The 15,633-nt window shown below is 48.9% G+C and overlaps 1 protein-coding gene across 4 annotated transcripts in view; it reads left to right on the top strand.

Moving 5' to 3' along the window:
• Positions 1-15,633, top strand: part of CORO1B (coronin 1B) — a 219,571-nt gene that overhangs the window by 117,900 nt on the left and 86,038 nt on the right. For all 4 annotated transcript variants that reach the window (XM_078659251.1, XM_078659259.1, XM_078659252.1 and 1 more), the window contains 2 exons: positions 9,481-9,662; positions 10,796-10,915. In XM_078659251.1, coding sequence (XP_078515377.1) covers positions 9,481-9,662; positions 10,796-10,915 — 302 coding nt within the window. The remainder of the gene's footprint in view (positions 1-9,480; positions 9,663-10,795; positions 10,916-15,633) is intronic.

Genomic DNA, 15,633 nt, shown 5'->3' with positions numbered 1-15,633 from the left:
ATGAACAGAAAGCACAAACACATGCTCAGGTTCACCATTGGAGGAAGCCACTACCAGTTCACGACACTGGCCTTCGGACTAAAATCAGCACCAAGTGTTTTCACAAAGTGCCTCGCAGCTGTCGCAGCGCACCTACGAAGGCAAGGAATACACGTATACCCTTACCTGGACGACTGGCTGGTGAAAGCAAACTCGTACCAAAAATGCAAGCAGCACGCACATACAGTGACGAGCACGCTCACAAGCCTGGGGTTCTCCATCCATTGGAAGGAATCATCAATGGAGCCGGAACAGGTCAAGATCTTCCTGGGAGCACAGATCAACACCTTACAGGGCAAGGTGTTCCCTAGCGAGAAGAGGGCGAGGGCGCTGGTGAAGGAAACTCTCCTCTACCGGAAGGGGCAAGCTCGGACAGTGAGGACTGCGAGCAAGATCATGGGCATGATGGCATCATGCATCCACCTGCTACCAAATGTACGACTCCACATGAGACCCATTCAAGAATGGCTACAGGAGCAATGGTCACAAGCTACAGGCGGTTGGGAGGATCTAGTGGTTGTAACGCACGCAGTGCAGAAGGAGATGGCATGGTGGACCATGGAGAACATAAGGGGAAAGCCTCTAACGCCCCCAACGCCAACAGTGACCATCACCACAGACGCATCCCTGAAGGGATGGGGCGCTCACATGGAGGAGCTCAAGGTGAGGGGACTGTGGACGCCAACAGATGCGGCAAAGCACATCAATTACCTAGAACTGAAGACAATCTTCCTTGCACTGAAAGCCTTTCAAACAAGACTGTACAAACACAAGGTGTTGATACAAACAGACAACACCACTGCGATGTTCTACATCAACAAGCAGGGGGGCACACAGTCAGCCCCGCTTTCAACGCTGGCGCAGGAGATATGGAGATGGGCCATGCCTCTCAAGATAGACCTGCTAGCCATACACCTACCAGGGAAGGACAACATACAAGCCGATTGGCTCAGCAGGCAGACATCGGCATCCCACGAGTGGGAGCTCAATGCTCAGGAGACAAGGTACCTGTTCGACAGATGGGGGACACCATCGGTGGACCTATTTGCCACACGCCAGAATGCAAAATGCCAAAACTTCGCATCCAGGCAGCCCGAGGAGGGGTCACTGGGGAATGCCCTATGGATAGATTGGTCAAGGACATTTGCTTACGCCTTTCCCCCGATACCACTGATGCACAGAGTGCTGAGCAAGTGCAGAGCGAGCAACATGACACTGATACTGGTCGCACCACAGTGGGCGAGGCAGACATGGTACTCGCAGATCATGGAGATGACACAGTGTGCACCCCACAGATTCAGCAGGAGGAAAGACCTACTCTCCATGCAGAACGGAGAGGTACTACATCCAGAGCCAGAGAGCATGAGCCTAGTAGCGTGGCTCCTGAGGACATAGAGTTCGCACATTTGAGACTACCAGAAAGCACCCTGAGGGTACTTCGGGAGGCACGAAGGCCCAGCACTCGGAAGTGCTACGTTGCGAAATGGAAAAGATTCACTATATGGTGCAGACAGGAAAGACTCCACAATAAATTGAAGAGGGACTCCACAGTGCTAAGGTACCTGACGCACTTGCCGGAGAAGAACCTTAGCTCATCCTCTTTAAGAGTTCACTTGGCAGCGATAGTCGCCTACACAAGGGGAGAAACGTGCAGGAGCTTCTTCACATCACAGGTGGTGAAGAGATTCCTAGAAGGAGCGAAAAGGATCGCACCACCCAAGCGGGTGCCACCACCTGCATGGAACTTGAACACAGTCCTAACGGAACTCATGAAAGAGCCCTTTGAACCACTTCACAAGGCCTCCCTAAAGATGCTAACTATGAAAACAGCATTCCTGGTTGCAATAACGTCCTTACGCAGAGTAAGCGAGCTTCAAGCGCTGACGCTACAAGAACCCTACATACAAATACACAATGATAGAGTTGTGATGAGGACTGACCCACACTTCATGCCGAAGGTGGTATCCAAATTTCACATGAACCAGTCTATACAGATTCCGAGTTTGTTTCCAAAAACCGACAACAAGCCACACCCTGGACGCCAGAAGGGCAGTCATGCACTACATTGAAAGGACAAAGGGACACAGGAAAACAAAACAGTTTTTTGTGTCATTCGCAAACAGCTTCATGGGGAAAGCTGTAACCAAAAAGACCATTGCACGATGAATCGCACAGACAATTCAACTCTGCCACAAGCGTGCAGGACAAGAACTGGCAGAGGGGACACATGCCCACTCCACCAGGAAGAAGGGCGCTACAATAGCCTTCCTGGCTAACACACCCATAGAGGACATATGCCTGGCGGCAACATGGGCTTCGGTGCACACGTTCACGAAGCACTACTGTGTGGACATACAAATGAACAAGGAAGCTCAAGTTGGACAGAAGGTGCTACAGCACATATTCAACACCCAACGCTCATCTTCCACCCAGCCGCCACAGAGATGAGAAACCGCTACAAAATCTATGCACAGCATAGTGAATCCAGAAAGATTCACGCTGCAAAACGAATAGTTTTCTTACCTGTCGGTGTAGTTTTGCAGCTTGAAGATCTTTCTGGATTCACTAGCGAACCCACCCACCTCCGCCAGAAAGATGAGGCTGGAGAGAGAAGAGGTGGTTAACTAAAGAAAGGACTTTAAAAGTACAAAGCGGTAAAATACCAACTAAATAGAACATTGCCATTACTTCGGAAACGAAAGAAACACGGAAAAAAAGAACCCGAAGATGGGCCCAAGAGTGGGAGCTTCCGCAGGAAGCATGCCGACGTCACCGGAAATACACCCAAGGGGGTGTGACGCCGACGCCCACCTGGGCTAAGAAAAAAAACAAAAAACAAAGAAAAGACTACGAATCCGGACCCAACCACAAGACCGCGGAATAATGCACAGCATAGTGAATCCAGAAAGATCTTCAAGCTGCAAAACTACACTGACAGGTAAGAAAACTATTCGTTATTTAACATCAGAACCACGGATATGTTTATGTAAAAAGGCATTAAGAAAGAAAATCCCTACTTTAAATGTTTTCCTGTTATCCAAAATAATGAACCTGATTTTTGTAACTTTTTAAAACAGCAGTCTGAAATGCAGGGTTTTACACAATGTTTGCACTGAAAAAAATCCTAGCTGAGTCAACAGTCCTGTCTCTCCATGGCCTACAATCAAAACGGCTGTTTCTCAGGGCAGTTAAAACACAGCTTTTGGGAAGCTTTTTTTTGGGGTTGAAATGTAAGCACAGTGACAGTCGATTTAAAACCGAGGCATTTTAATGCATGTTCTATAATATGTGTTTAGTTCAGCAACATCCAATTTACTCAGATGATGTGTTTGCCTGTTTATATCTAACACAATGTATCTAAGAAAAATGTAGTAACATTACATTTTATAATTGTTTATTTTTTGCCAAACACATATATTTTTTTTTTAGGCCTTTTTTATTCCTATTCAATGTGAATTCTAATTTGATCTTTTAAGCATTAGCAGTTTGTACATGTGCATAATTGCTTACTCTTATCAATTTAATGGTAACATGTAGTTATTTAGCATATCATATGGTTCATTTCTGGATTTTTATTATTTTTATTTAATATTAATTAAATGACATTTTGCATAATGGACAGCAAGAAAACACAAACAAATACATTGAGCTCATTCCAGACATATACAGAAGGGGTCATACACTCGGAACACATAATACAGCGCGCTTAAGGCTAGCCATTATTTCACAAAGAGCGCAATCGCTATTTACTCACAGAAGTACCACTAATGTGAAACCACAAACCACATAGACATTTAAACACATATTTAACCCACAGATCAACACTTAAGACAGTAACAAAGGACATCCCACAGACTGTACTTAAACCAAACCATTTGTAAATATTAGTTGTAAGTCATATTTACAAGAAGCGCTTCTCAATAGTATTCCAAAATACCGCAAAAAAAACAGCCCAACAGACTGTTTTATTTCCAAGAAGCCAAAATACACTCAATTCACTATATTTGTCTGGCAGAACACCAACAAATCGCTCTGCATATCTCCATTTATAAAAGTGCGCAGAAAAGGATCCTTGTTTGTATTATTGTCATATTTTAATTCCATTGTGGTACAGAGTCACCAAGGAAGACGTGTTTTTTTTTATACCTAAACCTATTTAGGTATTCCCTCAGGGGAGCCGCTAATTTAATTCACATCTCACTATGGTACCTCCAAAAAGCAACACAATCTTCGAAGTGTGCTTGAAACCGGCATGCCAAAAATAGTGCAGAATATGCAGTATTATAACCAAAGTAGCACTTAAGGTACTCTTGTACTGTGTGCCATTCAAATCAATTCAAAACAGAGAAAAGTCTCCTCATTACCTTCCTACATAAAATGCAATTTATATATTACAAATTCCAAATACAAATATTGGCCAATCCTACAAATCCAAAGCCACAGTAAGTGTTACTAAACTACCTTACCAATCCCAGGCATCAAAACAGCAAGTGTTGCATCAAAACAACACTTACCATTCACTTGGTGTCCAAATTCTAACTGCCAAGTGCTGAATGACCTAACGGTCGTTTTTAGAATACTCACGCCACAAAGGTTCTCAGTCAGGAGTGGTAAACATGTGGAAGATCAGAAATATACTGGGCTGCAGAGACAGAGAATCCCCAGAAACTCCGTGCATAGAGTATCTCCTTAGTAGAATCCTGTCCTGTCCTCCTCAGTAGATTTCAGTCTCCTGACAAGATCACTCCCTTAGATAGCCACTTCTCTAATGAGCCCCACGTTGGGCGCCATTTGAAGAAAATGGAAACCTTCTCAGGGTTCTCACTGATACTTGGTCCTTTTAAACCACCAAAGAAAGAAATTGGCACAGAAGCTGTAATATAAAAGTAACCTCTTTAATAACCTCAAATGAGGGAGACTACGTCACACAGAAGCCTTAGCAAATGAATGAGGCAGTCTAAGGAGTACAGAAAACAAAGGCCATATATATGCTTAGGGTTACATAGTCAGCATAAGACCAAGGGGAGGTCCTGCCACATGTAAGCATGCAAAATGACTAATATGGGCATGCAAGATCTGCTTGCTCAACAAAGTGGGAGGAGAGTTACTTCTCCATACAGCAGCAAGAATAGCCTGACAGTTGTATAAGAGGAGCAGGTGCATTCTACTAGCTAGGCCCTTCTGAGCATGTGCAAGGCTCTTAAGAGGGAAACCGCACATGGCGAGCACATGGCTACCTAAAATGGCTGCCAAAATACAAAATGCAATCCTTAACAATGTGTACAGCTTTACATTAGTCGGTTTCATAGGGCATTGCATGTGTACAGCTTTACACTAGTCTGTTTCATAGGGCATTGCATGTGTACAGTTTTACACTAGTCTGTTTCATCGAACATTGCATGTGTACAGCTTTACACTGTTTCATTGAACAGGTGCGTGTGTACAGCTTTACACTAGTCTGTTTCATAGGGCATTGCATGTGTACAGTTTTACACTGTTTCACTGGACATTGCTTTGCTACAGCTATACAGTGGTCTGTTTCTTCGAATAATGCATTTGTACAGCTTTACACTAACTTCTCTCATAGGACATAGCACATGTATCAATCAATCAATCAATCACGGCATTTATAAAGCGCGCTACTCACCCGGGGGGTCTCAAGGCGCTGGGGGAGGGGGACCGCTACTGCTCGAACAGCCAGGTCTTGAGCTGCCTTCTGAAGGAGAGATGGTCCTGGGTTCGCCGAAGGTGGGTGGGGAGGGTGTTCCAGGTCTTGGCTGCCAGGTAGGAGAAGGATCTTCCTCCGGCGGTGGCTTTGCAGATGCGTGGTATGGTGGCGAGGGCGTGGCTGGTCGATCGTAGCTGGCAGGTGGGCGTGTAGATGGTCATGCGGTCGTTGAGGTACTTGGGGCCCATGTCGTGGAGAGCCTTGTGTGCGTGGGTGAGGAGTCTGAACGTGATCCTCTTGCTGACGGGGAGCCAGTGCAGGTCTCTCAGGTGTCCGGTGATGTGGCTGTGTCGTGGGATGTCCAGGATGAGTCGTGCGGAGGCGTTCTGGATGCGCTGGAGTCTTTTTTGAAGTTTGGCTGTGGTTCCGGCGTAGAGGGTGTTCCCGTAGTCCAGGCGGCTGGTGACGAGTGCCTGGGTGACGGTCTTCCTGGTTTCAGTGGGGATCCATCGGAAGATCTTGCGGAGCATGCGCAGGGTGTTGAAGCATGAAGATGAGACGGTGTTGACTTGTCTGGTCATCGACAGGGAGAAGTCCAGGATGAAGCCCAGGTTGCGTGCGTGGTCTGTTGGCTTGGGAGCGGTGCCCAGGGCCGGGGGCCACCAGGAGTCGTCCCAGGCGGAGGGTGATGATCCCAGGATGAGGACTTCCGTTTTGTCTGAGTTCAGTTTGAGGTGGCTGTTCCTCATCCAGTCGGCGACGTCTTTCATCCCTTCGTGTAGGTTGGCTCTGGCGGCGGTGGTGGTGTCGTTGGTGAGGGAGAGGATCAGCTGGGTGTCGTCGGCGTAGGAGATGATGTTGAGGTTGTGTTGGCGTGCGATGGCTGCGAAGGGGGCTCATGTAGACGTTGAAGTTGGGCTGTGGGAAGATCCTTGTGGTACGCCGCAGATGACTTCGGTGGCCTCTGATCTGAACGGGGGGAGGCGGACTCGCTGGGTTCTTCCGGCGAGGAACGAGATGATTCACTCCAGTGCTTTCTCTCGGATCCCGATGTTGCTGAGGCGCTTCACTAGGGTGCGGTGGCAGACGGTGTCGAACGCCGCAGAGAGGTCCAGGAGGATGAGGGCCGTTGTTTCCCCGTTGTCGATCAGGGTTCTGATGTCGTCGGTGGCTGCGATTAGGGCGGTCTGGGTGCTGTAGTTGGCCTGGAACCCGGACTGCGAGGGGTCGAGGGATCCGTTCGTCTCGAGGAAGGCGGCAAGCTGTCTGTTGACGGTCTTCTCGATGACTTTGGCCGGAAAGGGAAGGAGCGAGATGGGACGGTAGTTCTTGAGGTCGGTGGGGTCCGCCGTTGGTTTCTTCAGGAGGGCGGTCAGCTCGGGGTGCTGCCAGCTTTCCGGGAAGGTGGCGGTGTGGAAGGAGGAGTTGATGATGTTCCGGAGATGGGGTGCGATGATGGCGTCTGCTTTGTTGAAGACGTGGTGTGGGCAGGGGTCGGTTGGTGATCCGGAGTGGATGGAGTTCATCGTGCGGGTGGTGTCTTCGGTGCTGATCGGAGTCCAGTTGCAGAGGGTGGTGGTGGCGGGCGTTGGTTCGGTGATAGGGTGCGTTGTCTGTGCGTTGAAGCTGTTGTGTATGTCGGCGATCTTGCGGTGGAGGAACGCGGCGAGTGAGTTGCAGAGGTCTTGCGAGGGGGTGATGTCGTTGTTTCCGGCGCTGGGGTTGGAGAACTCTTTGACGATGCTGAAAAGTTCCATGCTGTCGTGGGCGTTGTTGTCCAGTCGTTCTTTGAGTGCCGACTTCTTGGTGGCGCGGATCAGCTGATGGTGTTTGCGGGCGGCGTGCTTGAGGGCGGTCATGTTGTCTGTGGTTTGGTTGAGTCGCCAGTCTTTCTCCAGGGTGCGGCAGTTCTTCTTGGATTCCTTGAGTTCGCCGGTGAACCAGGGGGTTTTCTTGCTGGCGGGTCTGCTGGGGGGGGGGGTTCTTTAGTGGTGCGATGTCGTCGGCGCAGGCGGTCAGCCACTTGGTGAGGTTGCTGGCTGCTTCGTTGGGGTCCTGAGGGAGGCGGTGAGTTGCTCGGCGGTGATCTTGCTCCAGCTCCGGCGGGGGACCTGTTGCGGGTGGTGGTGGGTCGCAGTTTTTCTGAAGCTGAAGCGGACGCAGCTGTGGTCGGTCCAGTGGAGTCCGGTGGCGTGGCTGAAGGAGATGTGCTTGCTGGATGAGAAGACTGGGTCAAGCGTGTGGCCGGTGTAGTGGGTGGGAGTGTTCACCAGTTGCTTGAGTCCGAAGTTGGCGAGGTTGTCCAGCAGGGCGGTGGTGTTTCTGTCGTTGTTGTTCTCCAGGTGGAAGTTGAGGTCCCCTAGGAGGATGTAGTCGGCGGAGGGCAGGGCGTGCGGGCTGACGAAGTCTGCGATGTCTTCGCTGAATTGTGTGCGTGGTCCCGGGGGTCTGTAGATGAGGGTGCCTCGGAGGGTGGTCTTGGGGTCAGTGTGTATCTGGAAGTGCAGGTGTTCGGCAGCGGTGAAGGTGTCGTCGGAGTTGGTCGAGATGCGGATGGTGTTCTTGTGTACGATGGCAATGCCTCCTCCCGTCTGGTTGACGCGGTCCTTCCGGGTGATCTTGTATCCGTCCGGGCTTGCCTTTGGCACGCCTTCGGCGCGACCGCTGCACGTGACCGCTGCGCGTATGTGCGGTCGCCATTTATGGCGAAGTGGGAGGGAGGAGCAACTGGGAGGCGGGAGCGGGGAGGGCACAGAACGAAAAGGGGGCGTGGCCGCTTGGACGGCGGCGGGGAGCGGGGTGGGCACAGGGGAACAACAACGAAGCCTACACAACAGCGTGCAGGGGACAGCAGAGACGAGATAAAAAGGAAATAAAAGTTACAAAAGGAAAGAAATAGCACTTAAATACAGTTGGCAAAAACACACGCACGCTGGAAGCGGCGGAGGGGCGGGGAGATACAAAAAGGAATAAACAGTTAGCAAAGGATAAAATAAAAGTTAAATACAGTTGGCAACAACACACGCACGCTAGAAGCGGCGGAGGGGCAGGGAGCAGAGAGGCAGACACAGCGAGGCTGCGGGCAGCAGCGAGGCGGGGGGCACACACACAGCTGGTGGCCGTACGGCGCGGGGGTGTCCTGAGAACAGGTCACAGCTATACAGTAGTCTGTTTCATCGAACATTGCATTTGTACAGCTTTGCACTGGTCTATTTCATAGGACATTGAATTTGTTTGTACAGCTTTACACTAGTCTTTGATCGAGCATTGCATTTGTACAGCTTTGCACTAGTCTATTTCATAGGACATGGCAGATGTACAGCTATACAGTAGTCTGTTTCATTGAACATTGCACGCATAAAGCATTGCACTAGTCTATTGTCTACCCTGACTTGTCAGACCTGTCTCTCATTCAATAATGCAGCTTTCTTCTCTTTCTCTAGTATTGGCTCTCCCCCTTCAATCGACGTACAATTTCTGCTTTTCTGCCTCGTTCCCCTCTGTGACTGTGCGTCCTGTTCTGGTGCAGTATTTTGATCTCGGTAGTAGATTCTGCACAGGGTCTTGGTTGAGCCGGAAGGGCCATTTTTTCTGGGACCCCCTTAATTAGGAGTATGACCCATGGGTGTTAATTTGAATCTTGCTGTTTGCTATACACTGCTCTTTCTCCATTTCTATGCTTCTTTTTACACCCCCCCCCTCTGTTTTCTGCTTGTCCTCCTTTTTTCTGCTGGTCTTCACTGTCCTGGTTGATCTCCACTCTTGTTCCACAGGCTGTGATAATGTGGTGATTATCTGGAACGTGGGCACTGCAGAGGAGTTGTATCGGATGGAGGACCAACACCCAGACCTCATTTACAATGCTTGCTGGAACCGCAATGGAAGCCTCTTTTGCACGTCTTGCAAGGACAAGAGCGTGCGCATCATTGATCCCCGCCGTGAGATGGTTGTGGCGGTGTGTATGAACAAAGCTTACCTTCTGCATAGCGTCCTGGGGAATACAAACTCGCTCACTCACTCATTCATCCAGGGAGGCTGTATTGGCTTGGGTCCTGTCCTGCCCGTTCCCTACTCCCTCCCACTCCTCTTTACCAAGTACCTTAAGCTCAGCCCCTCTCCTCTGTTCATATGGCGTCTGCCCAGCCCATCTCCTGTGTTCACATAGCGTCTGCCCAGCCCATCTCCTCTGTTCACATAGCGTCTGCCATGCCCATCTCCTGTGTTCACATGGCGTCTGCCCAGCCCATCTCCTGTGTTCACATAGCGTCTGCCCAGCCCATCTCCTCTGTTCACATAGCGTCTGCCATGCCCATCTCCTGTGTTCACATGGCGTCTGCCCAGCCCATCTCCTGTGTTCACATAGCGTCTGCCCAGCCCATCTCCTCTGTTCACATAGCGTCTGCCCAGCCCATCTCCTCTGTTCACATAGCGTCTGCCCAGCCCATTTCCTCTGTTCACATAGCGTCTGCCCAGCCCATCTCCTCTGTTCACATAGCGTCTGCCCAGCCCATCTCCTCTGTTCACATAGCCTCTGCACAGCCCATCTCCTCTGTTCTCATAGCGTCTGAACAGCCCATCTCCTCTGTTCTCATAGCGTCTGCACAGCTCATCTCCTCTGTTCTCATAGCGTCTGCACAGCCCATCTCCTCTGTTCACATAGCGTCTGCCCTAACTGACTTGCCTCTTGAGTTATTAATAAAATTGTCACAGCAGAAAGGGTGTGGTCCACTCATTTTTAATAGTCTGCTCAGAGCAGTGATCCGATCTAAAGTGCTATAGTGAAACAATCCAAAAGAAACTTTTTTTGTGTGAAAGTTCGGACCAGTACTATAAATATAGTGGCAGTCACTGACATTTGCAGAAGAGAGGGAGGTACAGACTGAGCCAAGAACAGTTAATCCTCCACGGCGCTGTATTTCAGCGGGACATGCTCCCTTAAAATCTATCTTTCTACTGCAAGTAGTGCACTGCTCCTTAGCTTTTAAAGTGTTGCATTCTGTGTCCTTTGTTGATTTCTGATTCTGTGAAATAGCATTATTTTTCGATACAGGTCTTTAAAATAATGAAGTTGTCATTCTCTGCTTACAGGAGAAGGAAAGGGCCCATGATGGAGCCCGGCCCATGAGAGCGATCTTCATGTCTGATGGCAAGGTCTTCACCACTGGCTTTAGCCGCATGAGTGAGCGGCAGCTGGCACTCTGGGACCCGGTACGATTCTTTTTACCTTATCGCTTCTTTTTCAGCACGTGCATGGGGTAGATTCACAGTTCCTCTTAAAATATCAGCTGAAAACTCTCAACCAGAACTATGATGCTGCTAGAAGCCTTTCCATGTCCTTAAGAGGAATGCACCTGGACACTAGAAAGGCATTCTGTGGCTTCTCTTCATTGTTTTCCAATATTAATGGTCTGTATAGCACTATATCACCCTTTGGCCCCTTCAAGTCACTGGGTTACCCTTACAGTTTACTATTTTGTGCATGGACATCTGGATAAATAATTAGAGATTAGATGTGTCAAGTTGGCACTGTAATCTTGTAGGTCTTTCCCTCTGGCTCCCGAGACTTATTAAGAACGCTGAGGATGAGGGAGTAGGGTGTGGAGGTGCCTCTGAGAATCAGCAGAGGGTTTTAGCATGTTTACGCCTTCTCGTATTGTCAACTGCCTAGCATTGCTTCTCTTGTTAACGCTCTGAGGTATTTGCAGAGGCTGGTGTAATCTACTTGGCAACAAACCAACGCTTCTCCAAAGCATAGTGCATAGAGTAGCAGAATTACTATAATTCAAAGCCATATTGGGATACCAAGCCTGAAACTCACCTGTGGCAGGACAGGGCATTTTTTAGGAAAGGGCAATGCAAAGAAGTGAACTTTCAAACAGGATTGAAATAAGTATGAGTTGGAACAAAATGGGCAAAGACTGGAAGAGCATCTCAAAGTTTGGGTGTTAACAGACAAACAATGAAATGGAAAGAGAGTCCAAAAGTGTTTCATTGTTATTAGGCTCATTGATTGTTGCGGTAGCATTTCTGCAGAAACGCAGCACTCATTTCCTGGAGGTAAGACCCAGCCATTTTGCAGTTAGTAGTGACTTGGGGATACGTTTTTTTATACAGAACTGACACGACACAGACATCAGTTATGTTTTTGTAATCTTGCCCAGGTGCCCTCCTGGAGCAGCGACTGTCTTTGTTGGGTTTTGGGATCTTTAATGGTTCTGAGTCCAGACAACGAGCACACTAGTACATGGGAGCTTTCCAAGAGTGTGCACTGAACAGGGGTGGTGCAAAGGTGGTTTTATGGTTTGCCAGGTGGTCGTGGGAAACTGAGCGCAGAGTTCAAGCGCGAGTGTAAATAGGTTGTCTTGGAGGTAGAAGGTGACATTTTGTTGCTTTTTTGGGTCTCGCTGGCAATGCATCCGCAAGCGGATGCATGTGTCCAGCTGGAGACGTATAGCGATCAGTCTGGGGGGGAAGGAGGACAAGAGGGTGTACGAGCTTTTTTCCCTGGATTCGTGTGCGCGAACGCGCACGTTCCGTCCTGCGCCGCGCCGTGCACTTCCCTCCCATACTCCCAGCCTAACGCGCATGCATGCACACAGACACACACACACACACACGCGCGCGCACACGCACACACGCACTTACACAGACACACAGGCACCCAGACAGGCAACCCCTCCCCCCCCCCCCACAGTCACACACGCATACACACAGACTCCAAGACACATACACACACGCACGCTCACACACATACACAGCCCACATACAAAGACCCTCCCCCCGCCGCCATCGCACACACACACACACACACTGCATACACACACGCTCACACACAGGTGCCAAGCCCCACTTACCGCCTCAACCGCCTCTCCTTACTTCTGCTGCCATCCACTCTGTGGGCGCGGGCTTCTCGCAAAGTCGGAAGTCCCGCCCCACGACTGCCGTGAGCGTGCACATCCCAAGACCGGAAGTTCGGGAGAGTGCACGCTCACGGCTTGTTTTTCATCTTGTGAATATTATTTTTTCCCCTCCTCCTTTTCAGGACAGCTTTAATTTGACGCGGTGAGCTTTTGGTAACGAGGTAGGGAGGCCGGCCGGGCCGCCGCGGCCGGATTCATTAATCAATGAAAAGTCCATTAATTTACTGAATCCATCTCTGCTGCAAGTCCATTAATTTACGGAGTTGCCTTAGGATTGTGATAGACCTGTGACGAACGGCTTGTCTACAGAGCCTCGTAGCAGGTGCATTAGCCATATGAGCTGTCTTTGAGGCTCTTGTTTACTGCGCGCACCATAATAGACGCTTTACCAAACGGAAGAGGCAATTGATGTGACGTGTTGGGGCCGCTTAGCCGAGGCACCTTTTGAGCACGGGGGACTGTGGAGGTAGGGAGGCCGGCCGGGCCGCCGCGGCCGGATTCATTAATCAATGAAAAGTCCATTAATTTACTGAATCCATCTCTGCTGCAAGTCCATTAATTTACGGAGTTGCCTTAGGATTGTGATAGACCTGTGACGAACGGCTTGCCTACAGAGCCTCGTAGCAGGTGCATTAGCCATATGAGCTGTCTTTGAGGCTCTTGTTTACTGCGCGCACCATAATAGACGCTTTACCAAACGGAAGAGGCAATTGATGTGACGTGTTGGGGCCGCTTGGCCGAGGCACCTTTTGAGCACGGGGGACTGTGGAGCTGTGATCTTTAGCTCTGGAGAAACAATCCCTTTTCACTTTTCTTTAATGCATAAAAAAGCAGCGCTGCAGTCGATTCGCCTAAGATACATTGTCTGCTTCATGTTGCTGCCAGCCCACACAGGCAGCGCATCCTTCAGCTTCTCTGCGTTTCCACGGCCTTCTAGATTCAAAGGCGCCCACTCTTTATCGCTGCGAGATTTGTGAAATGCTGTGGTCCCGAGGAAAGGGGTTAAATCCGCCAAGCTTTTACTGGGAGCAAACTGCACGTGTCGCTGCTTTATTCCGACTGACGCCATGCCAGACTGACCTCCCCTCCCCTCTGACATTCCTTCGTCCTGTATTTCCCCTCTCCCCTTCCGCCTCCTTTCTGCCATCCTCGGGTGCTTGGAATGACCAGGCCAGTAAGATAGCTCAGTGGGTTCAGAACCTTCGTCTGACAGCTGTATGTATGCCTTTCAGAGGTCGATTATACAACTGCAATCTATAGTGCTACAAAGTGTCAAGCCCTGTGATAGTGCGCCATTTACAAGTACTGCCTCGTCATGACGTTATCTTAATGATATACTTGAATGCATTCAACCATTGACAGGCATTGACATGAACACCACACTATCACGCAAGGAAACACACTGGATTAAGAGATCCGTTGCGCTTCTGGGATGCCATCTAAGTCATGTAAATACAAAACATATTGCATTACAAATGCTATAGGTATCACATTTGCGAAAGTTATAACTATTGGCATTGTAAATGACAAAGCTATTAATTTAGCTATTTAAAAAAAAAAAACATAAATAAAAACTTTGCCATTTACAATACCAATAGCTCAAACTTTCCTAATGCGAGACCCATTGCATTGCAAATGCTTGTTTGTTGATGGGATTGAGTAGTTTCAGGAGGACCCACTAGGTATTGAGAGCTACCCTGCTTTTAAGTTAGAGGTAGGATAGGATGGTTTCGAATTTGGTTAAAGTGTTGCCAGATTAATCAAAAGAAGCAATTGAAGAAATGATTTGGAGCCACGCCATGAACAGTGTTTTGGTCGAGGGACATGAGAGGTTTGGTTGAACATTTTCATTGTTGAGGAGTACCGAAGTGGGGAAGACTTCTTACTACTGTGTTGAATTGGACTCTGATTCCCTGGTTAAGGGCGATAGTCAGATGTGTTAAGGGGAAAGGAGATTAGGGCCAGCTCAGTTTTTATGGAGGTCGTTGGTGTCCCACTTTTGGATCGTTGCCATGCTCTCAGGAATGTTGATCTGTAATAGGGGTGATAAGAGTGCAGATCATTTGGGTGCTCTTACATACATGTGGTCTGTGTTTGTAGACAATGACGTTTCAAACAGAGGGGATTGTGTATAGCAAGAACATTATCCAGTATTATGGGTGTCTTTCATAGATTCACATGCCTGAATCATTCCCCGTCGTCGAGATGGGAGCCCCGGTAATATAAAAGTAATGTCCTATAGACATACATAGAGAAAAGTAGGCCTAAAGGCCTTGCCTTAGTAGCCTATCCATATCCTTTTGTAAAAAGGACCAAATTCCTGAAGGTAGCCAATCAGCTACCACCTCCCTCTAGAACCTTCCTGCCAGGAGCCTCAGTCTCTCAGATTTTCTACCGCACGTTGTGCTAGGGAGTCCCCACCTGAGCTCTCCTCAGGTTTCTTGAATTTCTCATTTTTTCCACTAAAACCTTGGATTATTCACCTCAACTATGGCTGAACAACAGAAGAAAGGACTATTTAGAGCCTGTTCCTCTTGTGGCAAGAAGAGACTGCACATTGATGACAAACATGAGACTTGTCTCTACTGTCTTTATCCAGATCATTCTGTCAAGGAATGTAGGATTTGTAGAACTTTCTCTACCAAAACTCTCAAGGATAGAGAAGGAAGACTGCTCCTCTGGTTAAACAGACTTAAAACCAGAGATGATGATGTGCTGTCCTCGGAGGGCAGTGAAATGGCTTCAGTTTCTTCAAAACTGTCTTTGAAAAGGCCAAGGGAGGCCTCCCCTAGCCATTCAGACGTCCCTCACAAAAAGACTACTTCTAAGTCTTCGGAGGTAAGATCAGACACGTCTGGGAAGGAACCAGCAACTTTCAAAAAGCCATCGCAGTCTTCGTCGACGACAGCGTCGACGTTTTCTTCAAGAAAAACGACATATGTCTCCACGTCGACGACGACAGTTACGACGATGGCGTCGTCCGCCTTTGCTTCCACGACGACGACC

The sequence above is a fragment of the Lissotriton helveticus genome, chromosome 1_1, assembly GCF_964261635.1.
Source record: "Lissotriton helveticus chromosome 1_1, aLisHel1.1, whole genome shotgun sequence".
NCBI classification, from domain to species: domain Eukaryota; kingdom Metazoa; phylum Chordata; class Amphibia; order Caudata; family Salamandridae; genus Lissotriton; species Lissotriton helveticus.
This window is presented reverse-complemented; position numbering and strand designations above follow the sequence as displayed.